This window comes from Solenopsis invicta, chromosome 16, assembly GCF_016802725.1.
Source record: "Solenopsis invicta isolate M01_SB chromosome 16, UNIL_Sinv_3.0, whole genome shotgun sequence".
NCBI lineage: Eukaryota > Metazoa > Arthropoda > Insecta > Hymenoptera > Formicidae > Solenopsis > Solenopsis invicta.
This window is the reverse complement of record NC_052679.1, coordinates 6,184,103-6,205,527: the sequence shown is the minus strand read 5'-3', so window position 1 is coordinate 6,205,527 and position 21,425 is coordinate 6,184,103. Positions and strand designations below refer to the sequence as shown.

The 21,425-nt window shown below is 35.7% G+C and overlaps 5 protein-coding genes across 8 annotated transcripts in view; 3 read left to right on the top strand and 2 right to left on the bottom strand.

Annotated features, from left to right (window-relative positions):
• Positions 1-1,509: 1,509 nt before the first annotated feature.
• Positions 1,510-3,357, bottom strand: LOC105204814 (THAP domain-containing protein 3). The gene is made up of 3 exons (XM_011174029.3): positions 2,977-3,357; positions 2,556-2,909; positions 1,510-2,469 (listed from the first exon to the last, which is right to left on the bottom strand). The coding sequence occupies exons 1-3, from the start codon at positions 3,039-3,041 to the stop codon at positions 2,223-2,225; spliced, it is 666 nt and encodes a 221-aa protein (XP_011172331.1). The 5' UTR covers positions 3,042-3,357; the 3' UTR covers positions 1,510-2,222.
• Positions 3,358-3,518: 161 nt separating this feature from the next.
• On the top strand, positions 3,519-5,208 carry LOC105204815 (N-acetyltransferase 9-like protein). 2 transcript variants are annotated; one of them, XM_011174030.3, is made up of 6 exons: positions 3,519-3,853; positions 3,939-4,048; positions 4,180-4,236; positions 4,291-4,431; positions 4,511-4,605; positions 4,991-5,208. In XM_011174030.3, the coding sequence occupies exons 1-6, from the start codon at positions 3,777-3,779 to the stop codon at positions 5,093-5,095; spliced, it is 585 nt and encodes a 194-aa protein (XP_011172332.1). In that variant the 5' UTR covers positions 3,519-3,776; the 3' UTR covers positions 5,096-5,208. The 2 variants fall into 2 exon arrangements, with proteins under 2 accessions (XP_011172332.1, XP_039314602.1); XM_039458668.1 differs by having other exon boundaries at positions 4,126-4,236.
• A 153-nt stretch (positions 5,209-5,361) lies between these two features.
• LOC105204816 (mpv17-like protein) lies at positions 5,362-7,567 on the top strand. Its single transcript, XM_011174031.3, has 5 exons — positions 5,362-6,293; positions 6,377-6,570; positions 6,657-6,769; positions 6,845-6,915; positions 6,977-7,567. Exons 1-5 carry the CDS (start codon positions 6,159-6,161, stop codon positions 7,133-7,135), a joined length of 672 nt encoding a protein of 223 aa, XP_011172333.2. The 5' UTR covers positions 5,362-6,158; the 3' UTR covers positions 7,136-7,567.
• On the bottom strand, positions 7,445-10,219 carry LOC105204818 (arf-GAP with dual PH domain-containing protein 1). 2 transcript variants are annotated; one of them, XM_011174032.3, is made up of 6 exons: positions 10,065-10,219; positions 9,482-9,707; positions 8,982-9,180; positions 8,548-8,907; positions 8,221-8,443; positions 7,445-8,145 (listed from the first exon to the last, which is right to left on the bottom strand). In XM_011174032.3, exons 1-6 carry the CDS (start codon positions 10,174-10,176, stop codon positions 8,078-8,080), a joined length of 1,188 nt encoding a protein of 395 aa, XP_011172334.1. In that variant the 5' UTR covers positions 10,177-10,219; the 3' UTR covers positions 7,445-8,077. The 2 variants fall into 2 exon arrangements, with proteins under 2 accessions (XP_011172334.1, XP_039314598.1); XM_039458664.1 differs by having other exon boundaries at positions 9,992-10,120.
• Positions 10,220-11,322: 1,103 nt separating this feature from the next.
• The window catches only part of LOC105204813 (homeobox protein caupolican), a 38,526-nt gene continuing 28,423 nt past the window's right edge, over positions 11,323-21,425 (top strand). The window contains exons 1-2 of one of the 2 annotated variants that reach the window (XM_011174026.3): positions 11,332-11,470; positions 11,886-11,981. In XM_011174026.3, coding sequence (XP_011172328.1) covers positions 11,903-11,981 — 79 coding nt within the window. In that variant the 5' untranslated portion in view covers positions 11,332-11,470; positions 11,886-11,902. Of the gene's footprint in view, positions 11,471-11,885; positions 11,982-21,425 lie in introns of both variants that reach the window. The other variant, XM_011174028.3, reaches the window with a different exon arrangement.

The following is a 21,425-nucleotide window of genomic DNA, read 5'->3' as shown; positions in this document are numbered from 1 at the left end:
GCGGTTGACGTTTAATTCAAAATCTTGTGTTAGTCTTCCCTGGCCACGGCTCGAGCTTATTCACGCCTTTAGCCACAACGCCCGCGTACTCATAAATCTCGGAAAACTTGCCGGTGGCTACGGGCTAACCACCCACCAATTAGCATCCTGAATTCGAGGGTGCGAGCAAAAGTTTCCGATTTCCCTATTGTCACAACGGCGATACCGGGGTGTCCCTCAGACTCTAATCTTAATAACAGATTCTTCGACGAGGTCGGGGCTAATTTTCCTTAAACGAAATCGTCTTAAAGAAAAAACGCAGTTATGTGACTGTTTTATAATATTCAATATAAAAATTTACAAATCTTTTTCATTTTTCTCTCTCTTTCTCAGGTCTTCGATATTGAATATCTCGATTATTAAATCTTAAGTTAAATCGCGAGAAGAGCTTTTTAATTTGTAAAGGTTCACAATAAATATATTGTATAATAAGTACATAATGTATCATGTTACATATATTTTTTATAATACAAGTAACATGTAATATTATATATTAAAATATTATACATTTTTTTATACACACTTTATGATATAATTATAAATTTTATACATAAATAATATAAACGTCGTATATCGTATGTTAGCTATTTATAAATTATTTTCTTGACTATTTATATTTTAATAACTTAAATTGAAAAGTTTAATGACGAAGTTTCTTTGTAACTAATAAACTTTTTACTTGGACAAATTTCGCATTGAATCGAGAGAAGCACTGTCTCCAAATAGCTCGAAGATGGTAGCAATCGAAGCGCCCAACAACTCGTAACGAATGTCCAGAGGGTGAGCGGCAAATGGTTGGCTACAAAACAGTGAGAGAGCTCCCTATGGGCTCGTTCTCGACAACGGCCGTCTGCAAAAACATTAATCACAAGTCGGTCGGTGTTTGCACTAGCTATTTCAAAGCTTGTCCTACGCACTTTGTCATCGACAGATCGTCGACAAACATTTTCGAGCTTATAGCGGTTCAGATTTTAATCGGAGGAAGATATAGAACGGGGGAACAGAAAGCACGCCTAGAAATAGCGAGATATCGATCGTTTTTTTTGTTTTAAAAACTTTTAAAACAAACTATAAATCCCAAAATTAAAAGTTTGAGGTATAAAACGCGCGTGATGAATAATCTGTTTTTTTTTAATTTATATATATTATATATAACATTAACTTACATATATTTATTTATACTAATTACATTATTCTCATTTTTTAGCATTAGAAATAATTTATAAATAGATAACATACGATATATAATATTTATATATTTATATATAAAATATGTAATTATATTATAAAATGTGTATAAAAAATATATAATATCCTAATATATAATATTACATGTATTATAAGAATACATACAACATTATATATTATTACATATTATATTTGTTATACAATATATTTATTATATGATAGAAAAATATAATTTTTAATTTTAAAACACGTTCATTTCCTTTTTTTATTTTCAAAAAATTATTGTTTTAAATATATTTATTTTTTAGCATTGTACATTTATAAAATAAAATACTTTCTCGCAAGTGCTTCTTGATTCATATGTTAGTATATAAGGAAACGGTAAAATAACTAGTAGTCCATCTAATAGGAGATGACGATAATTATATGTCAAGATTAATGATGATTGTAACCATGTTTATCATGGGGACGTAATTCCGATCCTATTTTTGCCACCTTAATTTGATATTAATTAGATATAATTATGTGCTGATTACTTTTTACAAACATATCGAACGTAAAAATGCTTGTTTGTCTTTCTAGGAATTTAGTGATTTTAGAACTTTACGTTTGGTAACATAGATACAGTGAGATACTCTTTCTTCGATGAATCTCTCTCTCTCTCTCTCACACACACACACACACACACACACACACACAAGGAATGTACTAGTGATAAAACTGGTATTACATTTATCACACGACAAAGTTTTTAAGTGTGTTGATTGATTGCAGAATGAAAAAGTTTTTGAGTTTTTTTTTTTTAGAAATTTTCTATCCTACAGTTAATCGATACACCTAAAAAATTTATCGTACAACAAATGTAATAGTACCCGGTTTACTCGATCGAATATACTTCAATCAATATTTAATTATATATTTCATTACACGTGGTCACATTGTCAATATATAATTAAAAAACTAGTACAATTATTTACAGACGTGTGTAATATTTATCAAGTATCGGTAATCGCTTCATTTTTTACTAAAGTTTGCAAGTCTAATATTTGCTTTTCTAATCTTCTAACTTTCTGTCGCAAAGTTTTCATAATTAGCTTCTGCCGCGTAATTTTTTTGATTGCCACTTCCCAGTAAATCTTAGCTTGTACCGACGACGTAGAGATTTCCTCCCATCTGACATCATACAGATGCTTCTTGCGCTTGATCTCTGGTTCACTCGAGTCAGTTGGAGCAGGTGATAATCTGCAAAAAATATTTTATATTTAACATTTATATTTAATTTTTTGTTAAACATAACATTAAAACATTGTATATTAAATATTTCTTACCTTTCGGACAGTTCGTCGTCTCTTTTAGTTTCTATGTGTGATTCTACAATATCTAAAGTTTCGTTTTCAGAACCTATTATATTATATGAGATCACAGTGTTTGTTGGCTGGTTTTCCTGAACGATTGTATTTTGATTGTCCGCGACTGCGTTTCCTTGCTCATCCTCCCACTCCTCGTTCAAGTAAAGGGATGGTATTGCTTCGTGCTTTAAAAAACGTTTGCCTCCAACTAAACTATATCTGAAATCATCTTCCTTAAAGTGACGTGAACATATTCGCGATGATGCAGTAATTTTTTTCTCCACGCCGATCGCGTGCAACCATTTTTTTAGTAATTCATTCGACTTTGGGAACCTGGAATAAAACAGTGCACTGAGTAATAATGTGATTGGAAAAGTATCATGTACTATAATATATTTACCCAAAAAATGATATGTCTGACAACGGCTCACTACAATATTTGCAGCAGATGCATACACGTGTCATTGTAAGCAAAGATGAAAACTGTTGCTTAACAATAAAATGAGAAAAAAAAGGATTGCAAGTATCTTTGACCAAGTCACATTGCAGCGTTCAGTTCTAAACAATATAACCTAAACGTGGAACAGTCAACAGTCTAAACAAATCATCTTAATTCGTCTCGCGATAACGTTGGCAAAAGTGTTTTTTTGTGTACGTCTCTCTCTCTAATAAAATCTTTCATTCAGATTATTAAAGTTAGCGGCGTATGTCACAAAGTTAAAGCTTCTGTTTGTAAATTAGTAGAGTAGCAGCTGGTAGCAGCAAGTGACAGCCTGTCACTAACAGGTCAAGGTGAATCAACTCCAAATAACCAGACTATTATAATAACAAAGTCTGGCTACGAGATAGAAACTTTTACTCCGTCGTTTTTGTCAACTCTCGCTCAGAGAAATTCAAATTTGGAAGGAGGAAAACAAAGATCTATAGTATTTTTGTCCTCTGAAAAACACCTAACCTAATCTTCTACCCCTCGTGAGTCTCGTGACAATAACAAAACCTGAGTTTAGGGGAAAATCCCCCAAATCCCTCTGGCAGTTCTGCTCTACTGGTCCCCTGAGTCCCCTCAGTTGTATTTGGTTGTATTCAGTTGTGTTTACATAATTATAACCTTTAAGAACATAAAATTTTTTTCTAATTGCGGAATATATCAAGAAGTATAAGTTTTTAATTGAATTCCTATTTAAATCTTTACCTATAATTATGAGGAAGAACATGGACACTCGTATCAGCGGAACGAACGTCATTTTGGTACCGTATCAAGAAAAACATGTTGCAAAGTTCGTATTGTTGCATATAAATTAATATTTATAAATATTTAGTTAATTGGATGCATGACGATTATTTCACGAATCTCACATTTAGATATCACGAATGGATGAAGAGTCCCACACTGCAATACTTAACGAGCTCTGAGCCATTAACGCTGGAGGAGGAATTTGCAATGCAGAAACGGTGGTTGGAGGATGAAGACAGTAATTATCTAGTCTAGAGCAAAGGCTTTTAAATATCAATGCTTTATTAATTCTTATAATAATTTGCTATATTTCAGTCATGTGTGCTGGACCTGTGATTACCATCACAACTTTGTTTTTTTACCTTACAGAATGCACTTTTATTGTTCTGGACAAACGCATCTACCAGACGACCAGGAATGAAGTAGGTATGTACCCATGCCTATGATGCCCAACTTCCTCTTTCGAGTGATTCCTTTCAGATGCTATGGTGGGAGATACAAATTTGTTTCTCCACAACTCACAGGGGTTGTGCATTGCCGAGATAGAAATTATGATAGCCGACGAAGCTAGTCGGGGCAAAAAGAGAGGATGGGAATCTGTTGTTCTAATGTTACTTTATGGTAATTTGGCCGTGTGATAACGATTATGGGATTAGCACTCCTCTTAGTAATGATTCTTTGTTATTTACTTTCATAACAGGTGCTGAAACACTAAACATCAATAAATTCTGGGCCAAAATTAAATCAGACAATGCAGTGAGCATAAAAATGTTTGAGAAACTTGGTTTCCGAGAGGTGGGTTGAGCAGTATGACTTTTCGTCGCGTATTCAGCATTAAATGCATTTATTAAGATTCAAAATTTCTTTAATATTTCTAATGGTTCAGTGTAATTATTTTATCAATGTAGATTAACTTTGTGATTTTGATTTTATTTATTTATTCTTTATCTTTTTCTAGTTCTAAGAATTAAGAGAAAGATAAAGAGCAAGCTAAATGAAGAGAGAGATGAAAATTCATTTAATTAGTAAAAATTAATTTTAATGATTCAATGATGTTAAACTAGAAAATAAATTAGATTAAAAGTCATTTAACAAGCATGCACAGAATACTATAATATTTTTTTTAACAGAAATAACTGTGTAACTAAATAACGACTACATAGATAAAATAATAATTTAGGTGGAAAGGAGTGAAGTTTTTCGGGAAATTACTCTGGAGAAGGAAGCATCTTCCGATTGGACGAGTTGGTTGCATTCCGAATTACAATCTATTGTACCTAATTGACTATTACTGTTATTATAGTGAATCTATAGTAATTTATATATTTTTTACGATTTCATGATCTATAGAAAAATAGACAAAATTTTCAGAATATAAAAAATTTTTAAGATACTAAATTTCAATGCGTGCATTTTTCTTCAACGTACGATACACCTACTACACTGCTATAGGGATTTGAGAGAAACAGAGAGGGGAGAGAACATGTTGATGCGATACAATTGACACAGTTAAGTCATGATTGAAGATAATTGAGTCTAAAGCCGGTTACATACGTTCAAGTAAACTTGCCGAGTATGCAACAAGCACGCTTATGCAAGTTTATGAGAATGTGTAGATAAAACTGCGGTTATTTTTACTTGCGCAAACGGCTGGAGCAAATATGAAAAATCATTCAGCGCTCAAGTGAACCATGTGTGAGACGGCGTGGCAGGTTCAATTCAGACTAATCGGAAATTGGCATTGCGTATAAAAGTAATTATGTTGAAACATATCAAAGAATTGCCCTTTTTATATCCACAATTGTTCAACTTAATTTTAATGTACATGAAACAATCACAAATTTTTGCTTAACGCAAATAACTTTAGTTATATTCATTTTCTTTAAAATTCATTCTTATAAAACGATTGCATCTCAATCGCTTCTTTTATTCCTATTGTTATATTTTTAATTTTTGTTTGGTAAGAGAGCAATTTCTTTAGTGTATGTTTCATATAATTACTTTTAAGTTGCACATACACGTTGCACAAGCATGCTTGTGCAAGGAACGTTTACACGATGACAAAAATACACAGTTATCGCAAATAATACATAAATTTCGGTTGAAGATTGCACATGTATATTTAAAAAGTTTATTTGACCGTGTGTAACCGGCTTAAATAGTTAGTACGACTTCTATACGCCTGTATCAACGTCACTCTTCGAAGCAGTATCATCCATTTAACTCCCTCCTCAGTGCTAGTAAAACATTGTAACAGTAATATCTAGCTTATTTGATAACGCATCTCGAAACGTGAAACAAGTGATAGTAGGGCGGGAAGCCGCGATTGCAGTAAAGTAAAATAAAATATGTCGTTGACGAAGACTTTTAGAGTTGTAAATAATATTATGCAGAAGAGACCGTTGTTATTCAATTCGGTGGTATACGGTTCCTTTTACACGAGCGCTGAATTCATCCGTCAAAGTTTTAGTAAGCAGTCCAAGGTGAAGTTCCGCAGTTCGGATTTTTTTCGCTCAAGAAGAATTATATATCGTGTAACAATAATGAATGGATTGCAATTTTGTAGCCGATACAACCAATTGCCGCAGAGCTCGAAGTTTCTTCTAATGTCAAAGGACCGATATTAATCCAAATACAAAAACTTTGTGAAATGTTAGATCTGGTAGATAAAAATACTAATTCAACGACTTACAACTGGCCGCAATTAAAAAGATACGCGATCTATGGTTGTCTTTTGGCCGGACCGGTACTACACGGATGGTACTTCGACAATGTTCATTAAATTGGTATAAAGTGTTTACGCAATTTCGGTAATGAATTTACGAATTAATTTGAGACGTTAACAGGTACAAATGGCTCGATACGTTTTACAGTGGAAAAGCAACGAAGATTGTGCTAAAGAAACTCTTCGCGGACCAATTTATCTTGACACCGCCGTTAATTATGTCATTTTTTATCAGTCCGTATCTTTAAGTGCTTTATAAATGTTACTTAAAATATTATCGCGGTATAATTAGATTCATAAATCTTACAGGTATGAGTTTAATGGAAGCTAAGTCGGATCTCCTTCGAGAATGCAAAATTAAGTTTGTGCAAACTTTTCAGGTTCGTTTCTCAATTCAACAATTGTGCATTACGGGGATTAAATGTATTTTTGTTTTTCCAGACTTCATGCGGATATTGGTTGCCGGTACAATTTGTAAATTTTCTATTAATCCCGCCATCTTTTCGAGTGATATACGTTAGCGTTGCTGCTTTCTGCTGGGTCAATATTCTATGCTATTTTAAAAATTTACCTGTTCCTGAACACGAGCAAAAATATTGAGATGCATATATATCTATGCATGTACCTGAATGATTAATTGCTAAAAAGATATTAACGAGTGATATTTGTAATTTTTACTTGATATTTTGTTCCTGATAGCAATGAAACATTCCAAAAAATATCAAAATATTTAGTGCGCAATTAATTTAATATTTAACGCAAATGCACAATTAATTTAATTAATATTTAATACATGCGTCTAGAACATTTCACAAATCATATTGTTCAATATTCGTTTCCAATTATAATTTTATTTATGATTTTATGGGAATAGCATGGGATAGAAAAAATTCTTTACTTTCGAAGAAATAATGATAATGAGAGGAGTGATAGGCCCTCAGAATTTATTTTGTATATACAGGTTGTGTATCGTTATCACTTGTGGCCTTGTAATGGTAGAAAATAAATCAACTAAGTAAATAAAAAAACGGGGAAAGAAAATACTGTGAATCAGTGATCTTTAAAATAATATCTACCCTAAGCTTTGCTGTGTGTTCAATGGATTGTTCCGTAACAGATTACATGAAACTTCTGGAAGAGAATTTCTTTTGGTGCTCCGTACGTTACACTGTCAGAGACAAGTATCACACACAATATTATTGCTAAGTAAAAATTCTTCGTAATATTGTTTTACGATACTGCCTGCTTATTCATTTCGATGATAAGCGACATAAGCTTCATTTTCAACGCAATAGTGTTGGTGCTTGCAGTTCGTTCACGTTGATCGACACGCTCTTCGAGCGATCTTATATGCATATGTCTCTATGAAAACTACATTAACCGTGCGCAAGTTAAATACATGACCCAACAGTAACAAGATGAGTAAATAACTCAAAGCTACATTTCGCGTGTGTGCTGAGTCATGTATTTATTTCGATAATACGATTCAATCGTACGATTACCGATGAATAATTAAGAAAGACGTCTAAGAGGAATCCAGCCCTATCTCGTGGACGAAAATATATTCATTGATCCGCTTGTTGTGCGCTTTCTTACGAGTCTCGCCGCTACTGTAAATGAAAACCAATGTGTACATACATATTTCCTCGAGTTAGAGTTTGTATATGTTCCGGTTACCGGCTTACCAGTCGCGTCCTGTGGCGTTAGCGGCTTATCTATTACTTTTTGAATCACGTTAATCCATTGCGATCTATCGTCATCGCTTTGCGCAGAGAGCAGATAAGTTCTGTCAGGTGTTTCGAGAGTAAACGAAAACCCTTGATCTCTAGCACCCGACGGTACGCCAGTCTTTACAGCAAAGCCTTCGGTATTATGTCCCAGAAAGATTTCACCCTTTGGATGCGCGTCCTTCGGAAAAGGGAAAGACAACGATACAAACGTATGATACAAACGATAAATATAATAAGAATTAGGTCAAATAATACGATCGATAAATAAAAATTAGGACATACCATAGGATCGTCGTGATACATGAGTTTTCTACCATCTAGCGTGAACCACCTTTTTTTGTATGCGTCTGTATGTCGCGGACCGGTTTTCCATAGAAAACCTTCGCGCGGGAAATCCCTCGTGAGTTGCGACAGTAACTCGTTCTCACTCGCACCCGGATACGCAACTTGTAAGCGGTGCAATTTCGCACACCTAATGGCAAGGTACCAATTCGTGATTACTTCCGGATCCTCGTGATACACGTAGATATGTCTCGTCGTGCCGTCCTTCATAAAGGATAGTTGAAGACTATTCTGATTGCCAGTTTTAGGTGGCGCGAACGCCACATTTAACTCAGATATCCTTAGAACAGCTTTGGGTTCCTTGAAATAAGAGAGTGAAATGAGATTATGTATTCACACTCCTAGGTTTGAACTGTACATCTCACTCAAATTACTTTGTTTTCTTTAACATGATATTTGAGTGTATCCTCTGCCTCGCAGAGTACAAATTTACGAGGATGGTAACGTGAATCTTCCTTTCCTCGTTTCATTAAAAACCCTTCCATGAATCCTGACACATAGTGATTTTGTCTTTCGGGATGACAAAATTCTTCCCTCTCATATTTTGCTCTTATCCACTGTTCAACTAAAACTCTATATAAATTTTATAAATTAGTTACTGCTCAATCCAAGCATTTTGTATAACACTGACTTAGTAAAAATATTATTCAAAGTATGATACAACTGCTAGCTGATATTTCTATCTTGGTCACTGTTGTATTAAAGCTATAATAAATTTTGTTAATCAGTTGCTGAGCAAGCACTTTGTATAATACTGAATTGATAAAAATTCAAGATATAATCATACAACCGCTAAGCTGATAACTGTATCATGAATAGATGTCATAACGTGATGACTAAAACAGGAAAACCACACGGGCGCTCGATAACTCACTGTGGGGCATCTGGGCTTGGCCTGCGGTAGCAGGAGGGCACACGCTCCTCGTAGTGCAATCTCGCTGCGGTGTTACCCACTTCGCGTATCCTATTCACTTGAGAATCCTCCCACCTATCTAACTTTAAATGCTTCACTTTGGAAATGTGCACTCCCATAGATCTGTGTATACCAGCACACCTTGCGCAAACGAATATACCTATATTGTAAGATGCCCATTCTGGATCTAAAACGACAGTACGGTCAATAATGCGGTGAGGCTGTACGAAAAGAAGGGAAGGGTATCGTGTATACTTGGGTAATTTCTGTCGTGTCGTTTCACGCTACTAACGATATTATCGAGTCCGGTCGTTGTCGGAGCGCGCGACGCCACACAATAATAAATATCAGGCGTCACGAGCCGCGACCGGTCTCGCGCGATTCTATATTATATAATCGTAATATTTAATATCGCGATAAAAACAAACACCTAGACGTCGACGGGACGTATGTTGAGAGGTTAAAACGTACGTCGTGGCCGAACGCGTCTCGCTCGTCCGCGACAGCTTAGGTAAACGGGATCTCCTTGACGGAATGCACTTACTCTTGGCCCCGCAATCAGCGCACACGTTGTTCCCAGGCTTTTTCAGCAATTCCGCCAGCAACTTCTCATTCGCGTCCGCCATCTTAAAACATTGGCAATTGGCGACGTTCATATACCGTGGACGAGCGACCCGAGCGACCCCCTACTTACATATCTGATCGATCTGATCCATCGCGCGCAGGGAGCGGCGTTGCTAGGAAATGATAACTCGACCAATCAACACGCTCCTCTTCAGGGGTGCGTTCCAAAATTCTGCTCGTCGGGTTGTGTGACTTTAAATGACCAATCAGGACGAAGAAATCTTACAGATTAACGAAATCTTACAGATAAATATGTTTATTATAATTTCTTTAATTACGCATTTGAAACATTTCGAAAAGATACATTTTAATGAATACATATTTTTAAAGTAAACTCTAATGAAAACGAAATATATACGAAACATGTGTCCAAGTTTGTTCACGTGTGCACGTTCGACGTGCGATGCAGCGTCGTTCCCTGCGCTCCAAAATTCTACTCCGGTAGATTAACTTGGAGCGACCAATCAGGATGAAGAAATCTCACGATGGGTGACAGATTTGGACACATTTCCCATGTATTCCTGGCTGTTTTCCTTTTAAAGAACACAGTTGACACTTTTAACACAAAGCAACACATTTTGCTTTCCATTTACAAACTCAATAGACACTTTTCGACTCTACTTGGAAGGAGAGTCAGACTGTGTTCGAGTGTGTTAACTTGTGTCTTCTAAAAAGAAAACAGCCTCTGTTTTATTAAGTAAGAGTTTAATTTTAAAATATGTATTAATTAAAATATATATTTTCAAAATGTTTGAATTGCATAATTAAAGAAATTTTAACAAACTCTGTAAGTTTATCTGTAAGTTATTTTTTGTTACTTAAATTGTTCTTTACCCTCCATGCCCGTGTTATTGTTCCGTTTCTTATTTTTATATGTGCGGTACTGAAAAAATAGTTTTTTTTTATTTAAGAAAATACTTTTTACTCAAAAACGTAAATATATATAATAAAATTACATAATTTGGTTGAAATAGATTTGATATTCCATCAAATACGTACGTTAAAAGTTTGATAATAATATTTGTTCTTAATGTAATTATTAGAAAACGTTTCTACAGATAAATAAAGTTCTAGCATGATTTAAATTTTGCGCGTTGGATTTCAGACGTGCTTCGGAAAAAAGACTCAACGAAATTGGCAATAATGGCAGCCCTGCGCGTCACGGACTGCCCTCTGTATTCTCAAGCGCATACTACAAACAGGCTCTCGCGCTAGCCATGCGTTTGTTCTGTCAAACCGTAGCTGTCAAATTATAAAGGAGGCTGTCTTCAGAGCGACTCGAGGTACAAGAGCAGCGAAAGGAAGCGTGAATATCCTCGCGTGCCAGTGAGTATTGCCTCGTATAATTTTTTTAGCCCCGTACGGCGTCGAGTCGGCGCTCGCGGCGTCACATTCGGTTCTCGCGGACACGCGGGAGATTAGCGCGGGATCGCGGCAAATGCCAAACGCCGTGGCGGTCTTCACCGATTCTGCGCACGTGCTCCTCGTACATTTTAACATTTTAACATTCGAAGCCTATATGTCTGACAGCTGCCGTTAGTTCAGTTTGAAGTCAGTGAATCGGTCGCGGTCGACAATCGCCTTTGCGGCACCGGGAGACGGCGTGTCCCCGGTCTCCGCACGCGCGCGTCCTTCTTTCCCCCCGTGACGGTCCCGACAACGCGACCCGACGGCCACACAACGACCGTCGTATCCCCCGCGAGGCCGCGGCACTCGTTAACTATCAAACTACATTTCGTAGGTCGCTCGCTCGGAGACATGTCGCCTACAACCGCCCGTAGAGCTTCGGTCCAGTGTCCCAGCCGTCACGTAAATCATCCTCACGCGAGACATTATGGTGAGTGAGAAGGACTTTCCGTTGCTAAAACCGACGCTTCGTGCGTCGTGCGTCGTGCGACAGAGCATGTGCCGCCCGGCAGCCGCGCGCCCGCGTGCTCACGCTGCTCACGCGTCCCCCTATCCCGTCGCCGCGCTGGACGCGACCCGCGCGTCCTCCCCGCGCACCTGTGTCAGCGCGATGTCACCGCGTCCCTGTTCACGTGATGCCACGCGAAGCGCTCGAATTTTTTACCTCGCACATGATCCGGAGCGAGAATTTTTCACGGATTTAAAAGGTTTTAAAGAGAGAGAGAGAGATTTCCACCATTTGCCGACCGCTGTCTTACTCCAGCGAGAAATGATAATAATAGAATCGATGTCGAAATGATAATTTCCGAGGGACCAAGGGCGCCGCGTTTTACTTGATTTTCGCGACGATCTTTTGGAGTATTTTTTTTTTGTTTTTTTTTTTTTTACAAATATTAAAATATTTTTTTGACAAATAATGCTCGCGTTACAAACATTAAATGGACGTTAACTTAACGCATCACGAAACGTGCAATAGTTTGAAGCAATGCAGTCATGTTCTTTTCGATTTCGTCATTTCAGCAATGACAGAAATTTTTACAGATTCCTAAAATGCTAGGAGAACTTTATTTCTAAAGAGGAGACTCCAGTTGTCGATTCTATTATATTTTTTTATTACATTTTACGTCATTTAATTACAGTCCGAATTCACGGTGAGCTAGTTTCGTCATATGCGAGACAAAGACTTGAATTCGGATCTGCGAGTTGCAAGTATGACTTAAAAAAAATCCTTGTAATTGTAACAAATTTTTAAAAGTAATAATAGACTAAGGTGTTGACGTGATGACGTATTAAAATTGAAATATAATCGAAAAATGCGATTGCAAATAGAAACGGCAATGCACTGACTCCAGCTTTTACACGTGTAGCTTTAGCAAACCTCAGCTGTTCCAGGAATGCTATCTAACTGCTTTTCTTAACTTTATAATAAAAAAAAAGATTCCGTTCAACTGGCAGATGTTTGTAAACGTCACGAAAAAAAGGTCTTGTGTCATATAGAATTGACTCATTCTCGGCAATAGCTCTATCACGCCTCGCGCAATGATCGAGGGACGCTTTTAAAAATTATCAAGTACTTTTTAATATTTAAAGCAAATGACGTGGGCATAGAAAAAGTTTAACTAAAAGGTGAAACTTCGGTGAAGCGTCACGTATAGTGCGACCTTAGTTCTTCTTTTCTCTCTTTTTCTTCATAATAATACTATTAACCCAAAAATCAGATTTCACGCAGATTAATTTAGCGTTTTTTCATGCACTTTCGATTCTACCGAAATACATTATGCATGAAGATGAAATCAAGAGATATGTCTCTACATATCTCTACACATCGTGTGATTTTTTAAACAGGAAAACAACTTTTAAATCAACAATCATACACGGAAAGAACCGTTTTACTGTAGTATCTAAAAATTTAGCTTGATATAGATCGGAAAATAATTTTATGTTGTACTTTCAAAATAATTATGCGAAAGTTTGAGCATCATGGCTATTGATACAAAAAGTTTTGAGTAACAGTCTAGCAATCCAAGTTCAAACATTTAATATAAATATTTTAATGGTTCAACACAATTATTTTCAGATCAGCAAAATTGTCCTTTCCGTGTATTTATTTTAAACAAAAGTACAAAATCTTGAATGAATTTGATAATGAATTTTATTTTTTTATATAATATATGTATCTCATATATAAACATCTTGCTTATTTATAAAAATATGATTGTTGATATGTTTTTTTTTGTGTATACAAAATTTAGCTGTCACATATGTAACATGTATATATAACTTATCAAAAATTTCAACAAGATAGAAAAAGTTCAAGCTAACTGGAGCAAGGTGAATCCTTTCCTCGTAAGAGAGGCTACGCTATTTGAATATAACATTAATCTTGAAATCCAATTAAAAGTTTCGAACAAGTTGTTGAAGATATCAATGAACGAGAATCTTTTCTGTATAAAAATCTACTCGCGACTTTTAACTGGATAAACTGTTAGTTCTATCGAAAAGGTAAGAAAAGTAAATGAAAGATAATTGAAAATCTCTGGTTCAGTCAGTTAAGTTATCGTTCGACTGTGTCTTTTTAATCTTTTCTCTATACCTTGTGTACTTCAGGATATCGAGAACGGAGGATTAAGATATCTGAGCTTCTTCTTCGTGGAAAAAAATTCTCTAGAAATGTGGCAACTTTGTTTGGAGACGGATCACATAGCGCTAAAAATCGCTGATAGAATTCAGAATTCTGAAAGAAGTCGGAAATTTTTCCGAGAATACCAAGCCATTTTTAGAAGCATTGTGTGATTTCGAAAGTAAGAAAACTTAGAGGCATTACAGAGTGCTTTTCATTCAGCCGGCATAAGCGTCATTCTATCCTTTTTGGCATTCAATGAGTAACAAAGATAAGAACGATACTTCTGCTGACTTGTGGCATTAAATGAAAAGCGTCTACATTCATTTTACATTTTTTTTTTACATGTGCGCCTTGTAACGAATACAAAACGATCCCAGCTGTCGATACCAAAAGTTTAAATCTCACTAAAATTTGTATTTGTTGTGAGATCGCTGATTACGAATTTTATTAATAGTACAAAATAAAAAAATCGCAAAAAAACAAATATTTAAAAAGTGTTGAAGCATTGCAAAATTTAAATATTTTGATGATTTTCGGCGCTTCGAAACTCAGAGTAAAAATTAATTTCCATATCTTCAACAACTTTTAATTGAATTTTAAGATTAATGTTTTTTAAATAGCATATCCTCTCTTAACGAAGAAAGGATTACAAATTTATTAACAGTGCAAAATAAAAAACAGCGATTGCAAAAAATCAAATATGTAAATAGTATTGAAGTATTGCAAAATTTAAATATTTTGGTGATTTCCGGCACTTGGAAACTCACAGTAAAAATTAAATTTCCATATCTTCAACAACTTTTAATTTAATTTTAAGATTAATGTTTTTTAAATAATAGCGTATCCTTTCCTAACGAAGAAAGGATTCACCTTACTCTGATTATCTTATATTCTATTTCATCTTGTCGAGATTTTGGAGTAATTATACATACATATAATATCTCTATAAGTAACAGCAAAATTTTGCAGAATTACGATCTCTCAGAAAAGATTTCTAATAACAAGACAAAAATATTCTTGTAGATTACTTAATCTTATTTCAACTTTGTGCAATATAAAAATAAAGTAATATTGAGATGAGGTTTATAGTTTCTGTTCTCCCGCGTCGAATTAAATAAGATTTATTATTTTGAGATAAGGGTAACGCATAAATTTCAACTTATGTCCTTTTGCATTAAAAATAAAAATAAAAATTTGCTCGTTACAATGTACATTGATTAACCACTACGCAGTTCGGGATTCCATCGATATAAGACCGTGTGAACAAGCGCTCCCCCGTAAGAATGATTCGCATGCATATTATTATAATTAATGCATCCGCGGAAACTCAACAGTCTTCGCTTATATGTACAACGTGAGTCCTCGTGGATTTTTTGGAATGATTAGGATGAGATATTTTTGATGTTGATGAAACGAGCAGCTCCCTTGCGGGTCTTCTGTGATATTTTATAAATTTCTCAAAAATATTGTCAAATGAATGTTATGAGATTCATCACAAATTGTCTAATTTAAATCTGAGCAAACAGAACAGCACCAACGTCATTTCATTCCAGAAATAAGAACTTTTCTATTTAAGATTAAAATATTCTGCTCCCAACGATAATTACAATTGTCTCTATATCGATCTCATTTTATGACACATAGAAGAGCAACAGCCATTGGTATCGAATCCAGAAATCTTTTCCGTGGGTGCGCGTAGAAATTTTCTTCGTCTTCGCGCACGATGTATGTCACTGTAAAATCGAAAGCGCGCGATGAAACAAATTAATCTGCGTCTAATCCGATTTTCGAGACAATGCTATTATTACGTAGGAAAGGAGAGAAAAGTAACGGGAGGAGGAGGAGGAGGAGGGTCATAACTCGGAGGAATCTAGTTCGAGTTATGGTCCAAGATTAGCAAGTCCGTAAAGTGGGGCGTGCGCGTTATCTAGCCCCTGGTCATTGGCCAGTAGAGTGCGAACGTGCCGAGAGAGGAAGGCGAGAGAATTGCGTAATGCGCGCAACAATAATCGCTCGAAAGGGAGGAAGAAGAAGGGCAGGAGGAAAGAAGAAGAAAAGAGATCGACTCTACCCATATGCGAATGATAAACCTCCTTCATTCGTTTCGCGCGTCATTTCGGCTTACTCGGCTTTACTCGTCGCGCTCGCACTTTGCTCATTTGTTTCCGCGAGTGGACGCTCGCCCGCTCGCTCGCTCGCTGTCCGTTCGCACGCGTCCAGACCGCCGCCGTTTTATTACGCTGACATCTTTCCCATGGTTTCACGATATTATCCTACTAGCCGCGGTCAACCTTGAGCCGCTGTCGTGTGCCTCATTGCCGTCGCGCGATGAGACGCGACGCAATGCGGCGACGTGATAAGATGAGCGAAGACCGGCTGTCAGAAGAGCGGAGCGCGCGAGCTGGCGCTATCGGTGTTACGTAACGCTTTACGATGAGGTCGCAACTTCTTGGGAGCTCCGTATCTCTCGTCTCCCCACGGGGAGGACAGAAGCTGCCTCGTGCAGCAGCGCGATTACGCGATTGCGAACCCGAGGCACCCTTGGCGTTTCGCAAATTCTTGCAATCCTTGAAGAACATTTCACGCATTTCGAATTCGTAACCATCTCTTTCTGACGTACGGCATCCTTGCAGATATCTTATTAGAAATCCACTTTGGTGTTCATTAAAACGAAATTCGTATTAAACGCTATTCATATTTTTTTATGTTTATCTCTATGCAACATTTGGTACGACATAACAGCAAATGTAAAATAATAGAATGACAGCCAGAAAGCCGTTGGTACTAAATATAATAAAGCGTGTGCAACGAATGTCAGTAGGTAGTGCAGTGAAAATTGTCAATTGGAAAAACTTCGTTGAAATTCTAAATTTTTTTTTTTTTTTTTTTTTTTTTAATCTTGACCTTTGAGCTCTTTTACTGGCAATTCGTTTACCGGCACTTCATATTTTTAGATTTATCGTTCTATCCAGGGACTTTTGCATCCAGGCAAAATGTGATTTTCAAAGCTTAGTTAAGATGTTATTCACATTAATGTCAATAGCATTCTAATTGACTTTTGTAGTTTACATTTACTTACGTGGATGTTATAAAGAGAACGGGAAAAGTAGGAAGAGAAAGAGATTCGAGTAATATGAATAAATCTTTTCTTTTCAAACCTTATTTCTTAGGCGGAAACATTTGACTTAAAATTCAATAAATCTTGAAACTTTTTCGGTCAGAGGTTTTTTAATTTATTATGTGGCTTAACATTCCAGAGATCAAAAGACACAAATTTATTATATTAGCAAAAAGAACCGGTTAGGTTACTCCTTTTCTTTTTAAATTCTTCAATAGATATCCTTGTAAACTTTCTTCTGCTAATAGACCAAAGAATTTCAAGAAATTAATTTTTCAAACGATGTTTTATTGGCTTGCTGGAATATCAAAACTGTTTGCAGCAACATTATTTTATTTGGGCATCCTACATAATTATTTTGATGGCCCAACATAAAATTATGATCTGTCAATGATAGGGATGATGAAGTCCGTTAATGCATTAGAATGAGACTAAAGCATATCGAAGAAAAATTCATATTTACTTGCGCGGATTTGAGAAAATTTCTATTTTCCATCGCGTTCACATTTATTTCTGCAATTAGATATTATATGTAAAATATTATCCATTTACTTGAAAGTAAATTAATTTTAATCTCAATTTAACTTACTTTTCGTTTTATAATTTTTAGAATTAAAAAGGAAAAAGTAATTCAAATCGAAATTAAAATAAATCTACATTGATGGAGAAGGCAGATAAATACAATAGTTTTTAATCGGGAAATATTTAAAATTGATTATAGTAAAGACTCTTAATTAGTATTAAAGATTTTTTTAATAAATTGAATATTTTTTTTATTATATCTCTCTGAAAGATTCAAAAGGATGTGTGTGGAAAAATGTTTATAGTCAGCAGTATAAGATAGAAAGATAAGTAACTGCTTCAATGTGCGTAGAATGTGTATTTGAAATTTGCACGATGTCAGAGAGAGAGAGAGAGAGACGCGGAAAGTGCACATCAACTATCGAGCCAGCGGCATAAAATAAGCAAAAAACGACTCACTACCGTGATGACCCGATAATCCTTGAAATTTGACATTTTATATTTAATGCATTCGATTGTTTTATTATCTACTGTGCGACCATGAATAGATACGTACGTGCATTTTGAGAGTGTAAAGATCGTAAATAATTGATTGTTTTTTTGGACAGCGATTAAGATCGCTGGGCATCAGAGGTATTTTGATTTCGCATGCTATCGCATGAACGAATACATATATATAGTACATTATCAACAAAATTGTTACGTATCTTTAATCCGCCTTGAAGGCCGGTTGTATCGGCATCGAGTCAGTTTTACGGAAAAATTAATAATGTGAAGATCTTATTCCTCGAAACTATTAATTTGTAAATAGAGAGCGAGCCGTTGTTTTGTACAGAACTCTTAACGACACTGTCGTTGAAAGTTTCAAAGAGTTTCAAAGGTAGTCTGCTGGTTCTGCGATGATTAATCGTTCGTAGCGCGAGTTCAGAAAAAAAAAAATTCATGTTATTTTGTCTGAATGCAAGAGAATGAGGCGCGATTGACTTGTTGTGGGGCGTGCTTGTCGCGAAACGCACCTTTTCCAAAGTGCGTGCAATCGTGAGTCGCTTATCAGGATCAGGTGAGATTTCCGTAACTCGCGCTAACGCAGCGATGAAATAAGCGCCGCGACCGCGGCCTCGCGGTCGTTATAAATCGCGCGAGATGTTTATCCATTAACGATTATCGCTGACGATCGACAGCCCGGCAAAAGTACATCCCCTCCTGCATATCGTCTTCTCGCTACTCGCTAGACGTTGACTAGATAAGAGATAACTCCGACTCTACATCGGCTGTTATCGTTTATTTGTTTATCTAAATATTAATAGATTTATTAATGGCGGAGGAAATTACATTGAAAATTGCCTTTTATCACGGCTTCGTGATGTTAAGTGTTTTCATAATTTCCTTGAATTTCACGTTTGATACCAGCTAAGAGTCCCGTTTTCCCCGGCAATAAGTTCTCAACGTAGAGATAACAAAGAAAATATTTTCTATTGCATTTTTGGGATTTATTTGCGACTTTATCTTTTTCTCCGCAATCACATTCTATGTAACAAAAACAGAAAATTAGTGATTCTATCTCTTTATCGGACTGAAAAATTGGTAGAATGTTTAAAGGAAAATAAATGACCAGTCGCAAATTCGATTCCGTAAACGTATTTTTAAATTTGTAACCTTTAGCGGAAGTTGCAAAAGAACTCTTTGGATCTAGATGACGGTTACACGGACTCATTCCCAACCATTCCTGTTATTTATTGTATAATATTTCTCGATAATAATTATGTTTGCTTCTCTCGATTTGTTTGGATATGAATTTTTGATTTCATCAATTGTTAGATAGCAGCGGTCAAAAGTATATCACCTTTTAGTTGTTTTTTTTTTTTTATAATTTAATTTAAAGCGCATAGACCTTTATCAAATTATAATGTTTTAATTGCGAAGTTATAAATTGTTAATTATAATGTTTTATTAGTAGATTGTCATCATGTACAAAGTGCACTTGCTACTATACGTCTACTGTAAAATTTTCAAATTTTCATTCGATTTACTTTGACGAAAATTATGTTCAAAACACCTAAAGGTGACATACTTTTGATCGGTACTGAAGTTTCAAAGAAAAAGAAAATGCTTCTTTGGGTTGTTGAGAAGTACATCTTTTCCCTCCTCTTTTCCCTCCATCTTTCTTTAAAGACTAAATAAACCTGATAGAAGCGTAGAAGTGTGTGGCCCTTGACACGAGTCAGTGGCAGGGGCAAACATGGAACGACTGCATAAGCGAAAACGACCCAATTGCATTATGATGATAATTTGTCACGGTTCATAGTTGTGAAGTTCTCTACAAAAACGAGACTATTTTTACTTCGAAACTGAATATCTGGATAAATAACGCGTATGTACACCAAGTCGGGAGCTGAAGTGCCGAGAGGATTATGCTCGTGTCGGAAGAACGCCTTGCTTTATTTAAATTAACGTTGCTCAACGTTTGACACGAGCTGATCTCGCACGAACTTCCAAGCTTCTACTAATGAATTCTACTAATGAATCGTGCTTGTAGAAAAATTAACATTTTTACTTATGAATATATATGTGTGTAAAAATGCTAGAATTTTAAAATCAATTGTTGAACAAAATTCCCAAAAAGAATTTTTTTTTCCTTAACTACAAAGTTGCAGCTTACGACACTTTAAACTTAGGAACTACGTTGTATTTTGTCCTGTTCATTCGTTTCCTTCATAAAAAAGAGATAAATTCTGTACAAAAGAAAGCTGCCGTTATTGTCACTTGTACAGTCCTATCATCTCTCTGCTTTTATTATATTTTAACCCTCAGCTGACACACTGGGCGTCGTACACCCCTATTTCACGAAAATCGTTTGCTCCTTTTCTTCTGAATATTTCGAATATATTTAACTTCTCGATTTTCGCACTTATCTAGTCTTTTTCTTGACCTTCTGGCGTATCGAGTAAAGAAAAAATTGTTCAAATTCTATGCAGTAGGTACCGAGATATACGCAATTGTGTGTGAAAATGGTCAAGTGACGTACATCCATGTGTGGCAAAATATTGAATCCATTATAGTGTGTCAGCTGAGGGTTAATCTCTGAAAAAAGATGCGCAGAAGGGAAGAGAGGGGAGGTGTATCTCCAAAAAATCGAAAGATATCTTTTTGCTTTGGAATTTTATTTGGCAATCGATAAATTCAGAAATTTGAACGAACCGAGAGTAGCAAACGTGATTAGTGAGAAATATTATGTACTAGTATAATCTCGTATATATCATCTAAAATCGAAAAATTTCTCTGCAGGGTGCAGACACAGTGGGAAGAATCTATACAGGGAGCAGAGACTAAGGAATAGTTTTCAATACAAATTGAATGAGGAAAACACAGGAAACATCCCTTATTCATCAATATATTGAACGAAGGGTTTGTCCTCATTTCCTGTTCTACAATTCTTATTCAATTTGTTCTGTGCCTGTGAACAATACCGTGCGCATACCGTCCACTATAGAATGAATAATGAACGTTCCGTGAAAGATTATGAATTGAAAAATTCCTATATACGGAATGTGTTCACAAAAACGTTAATTTGAGATCATCTTAAATTAACATTGTTTAAGGCTATGAATATC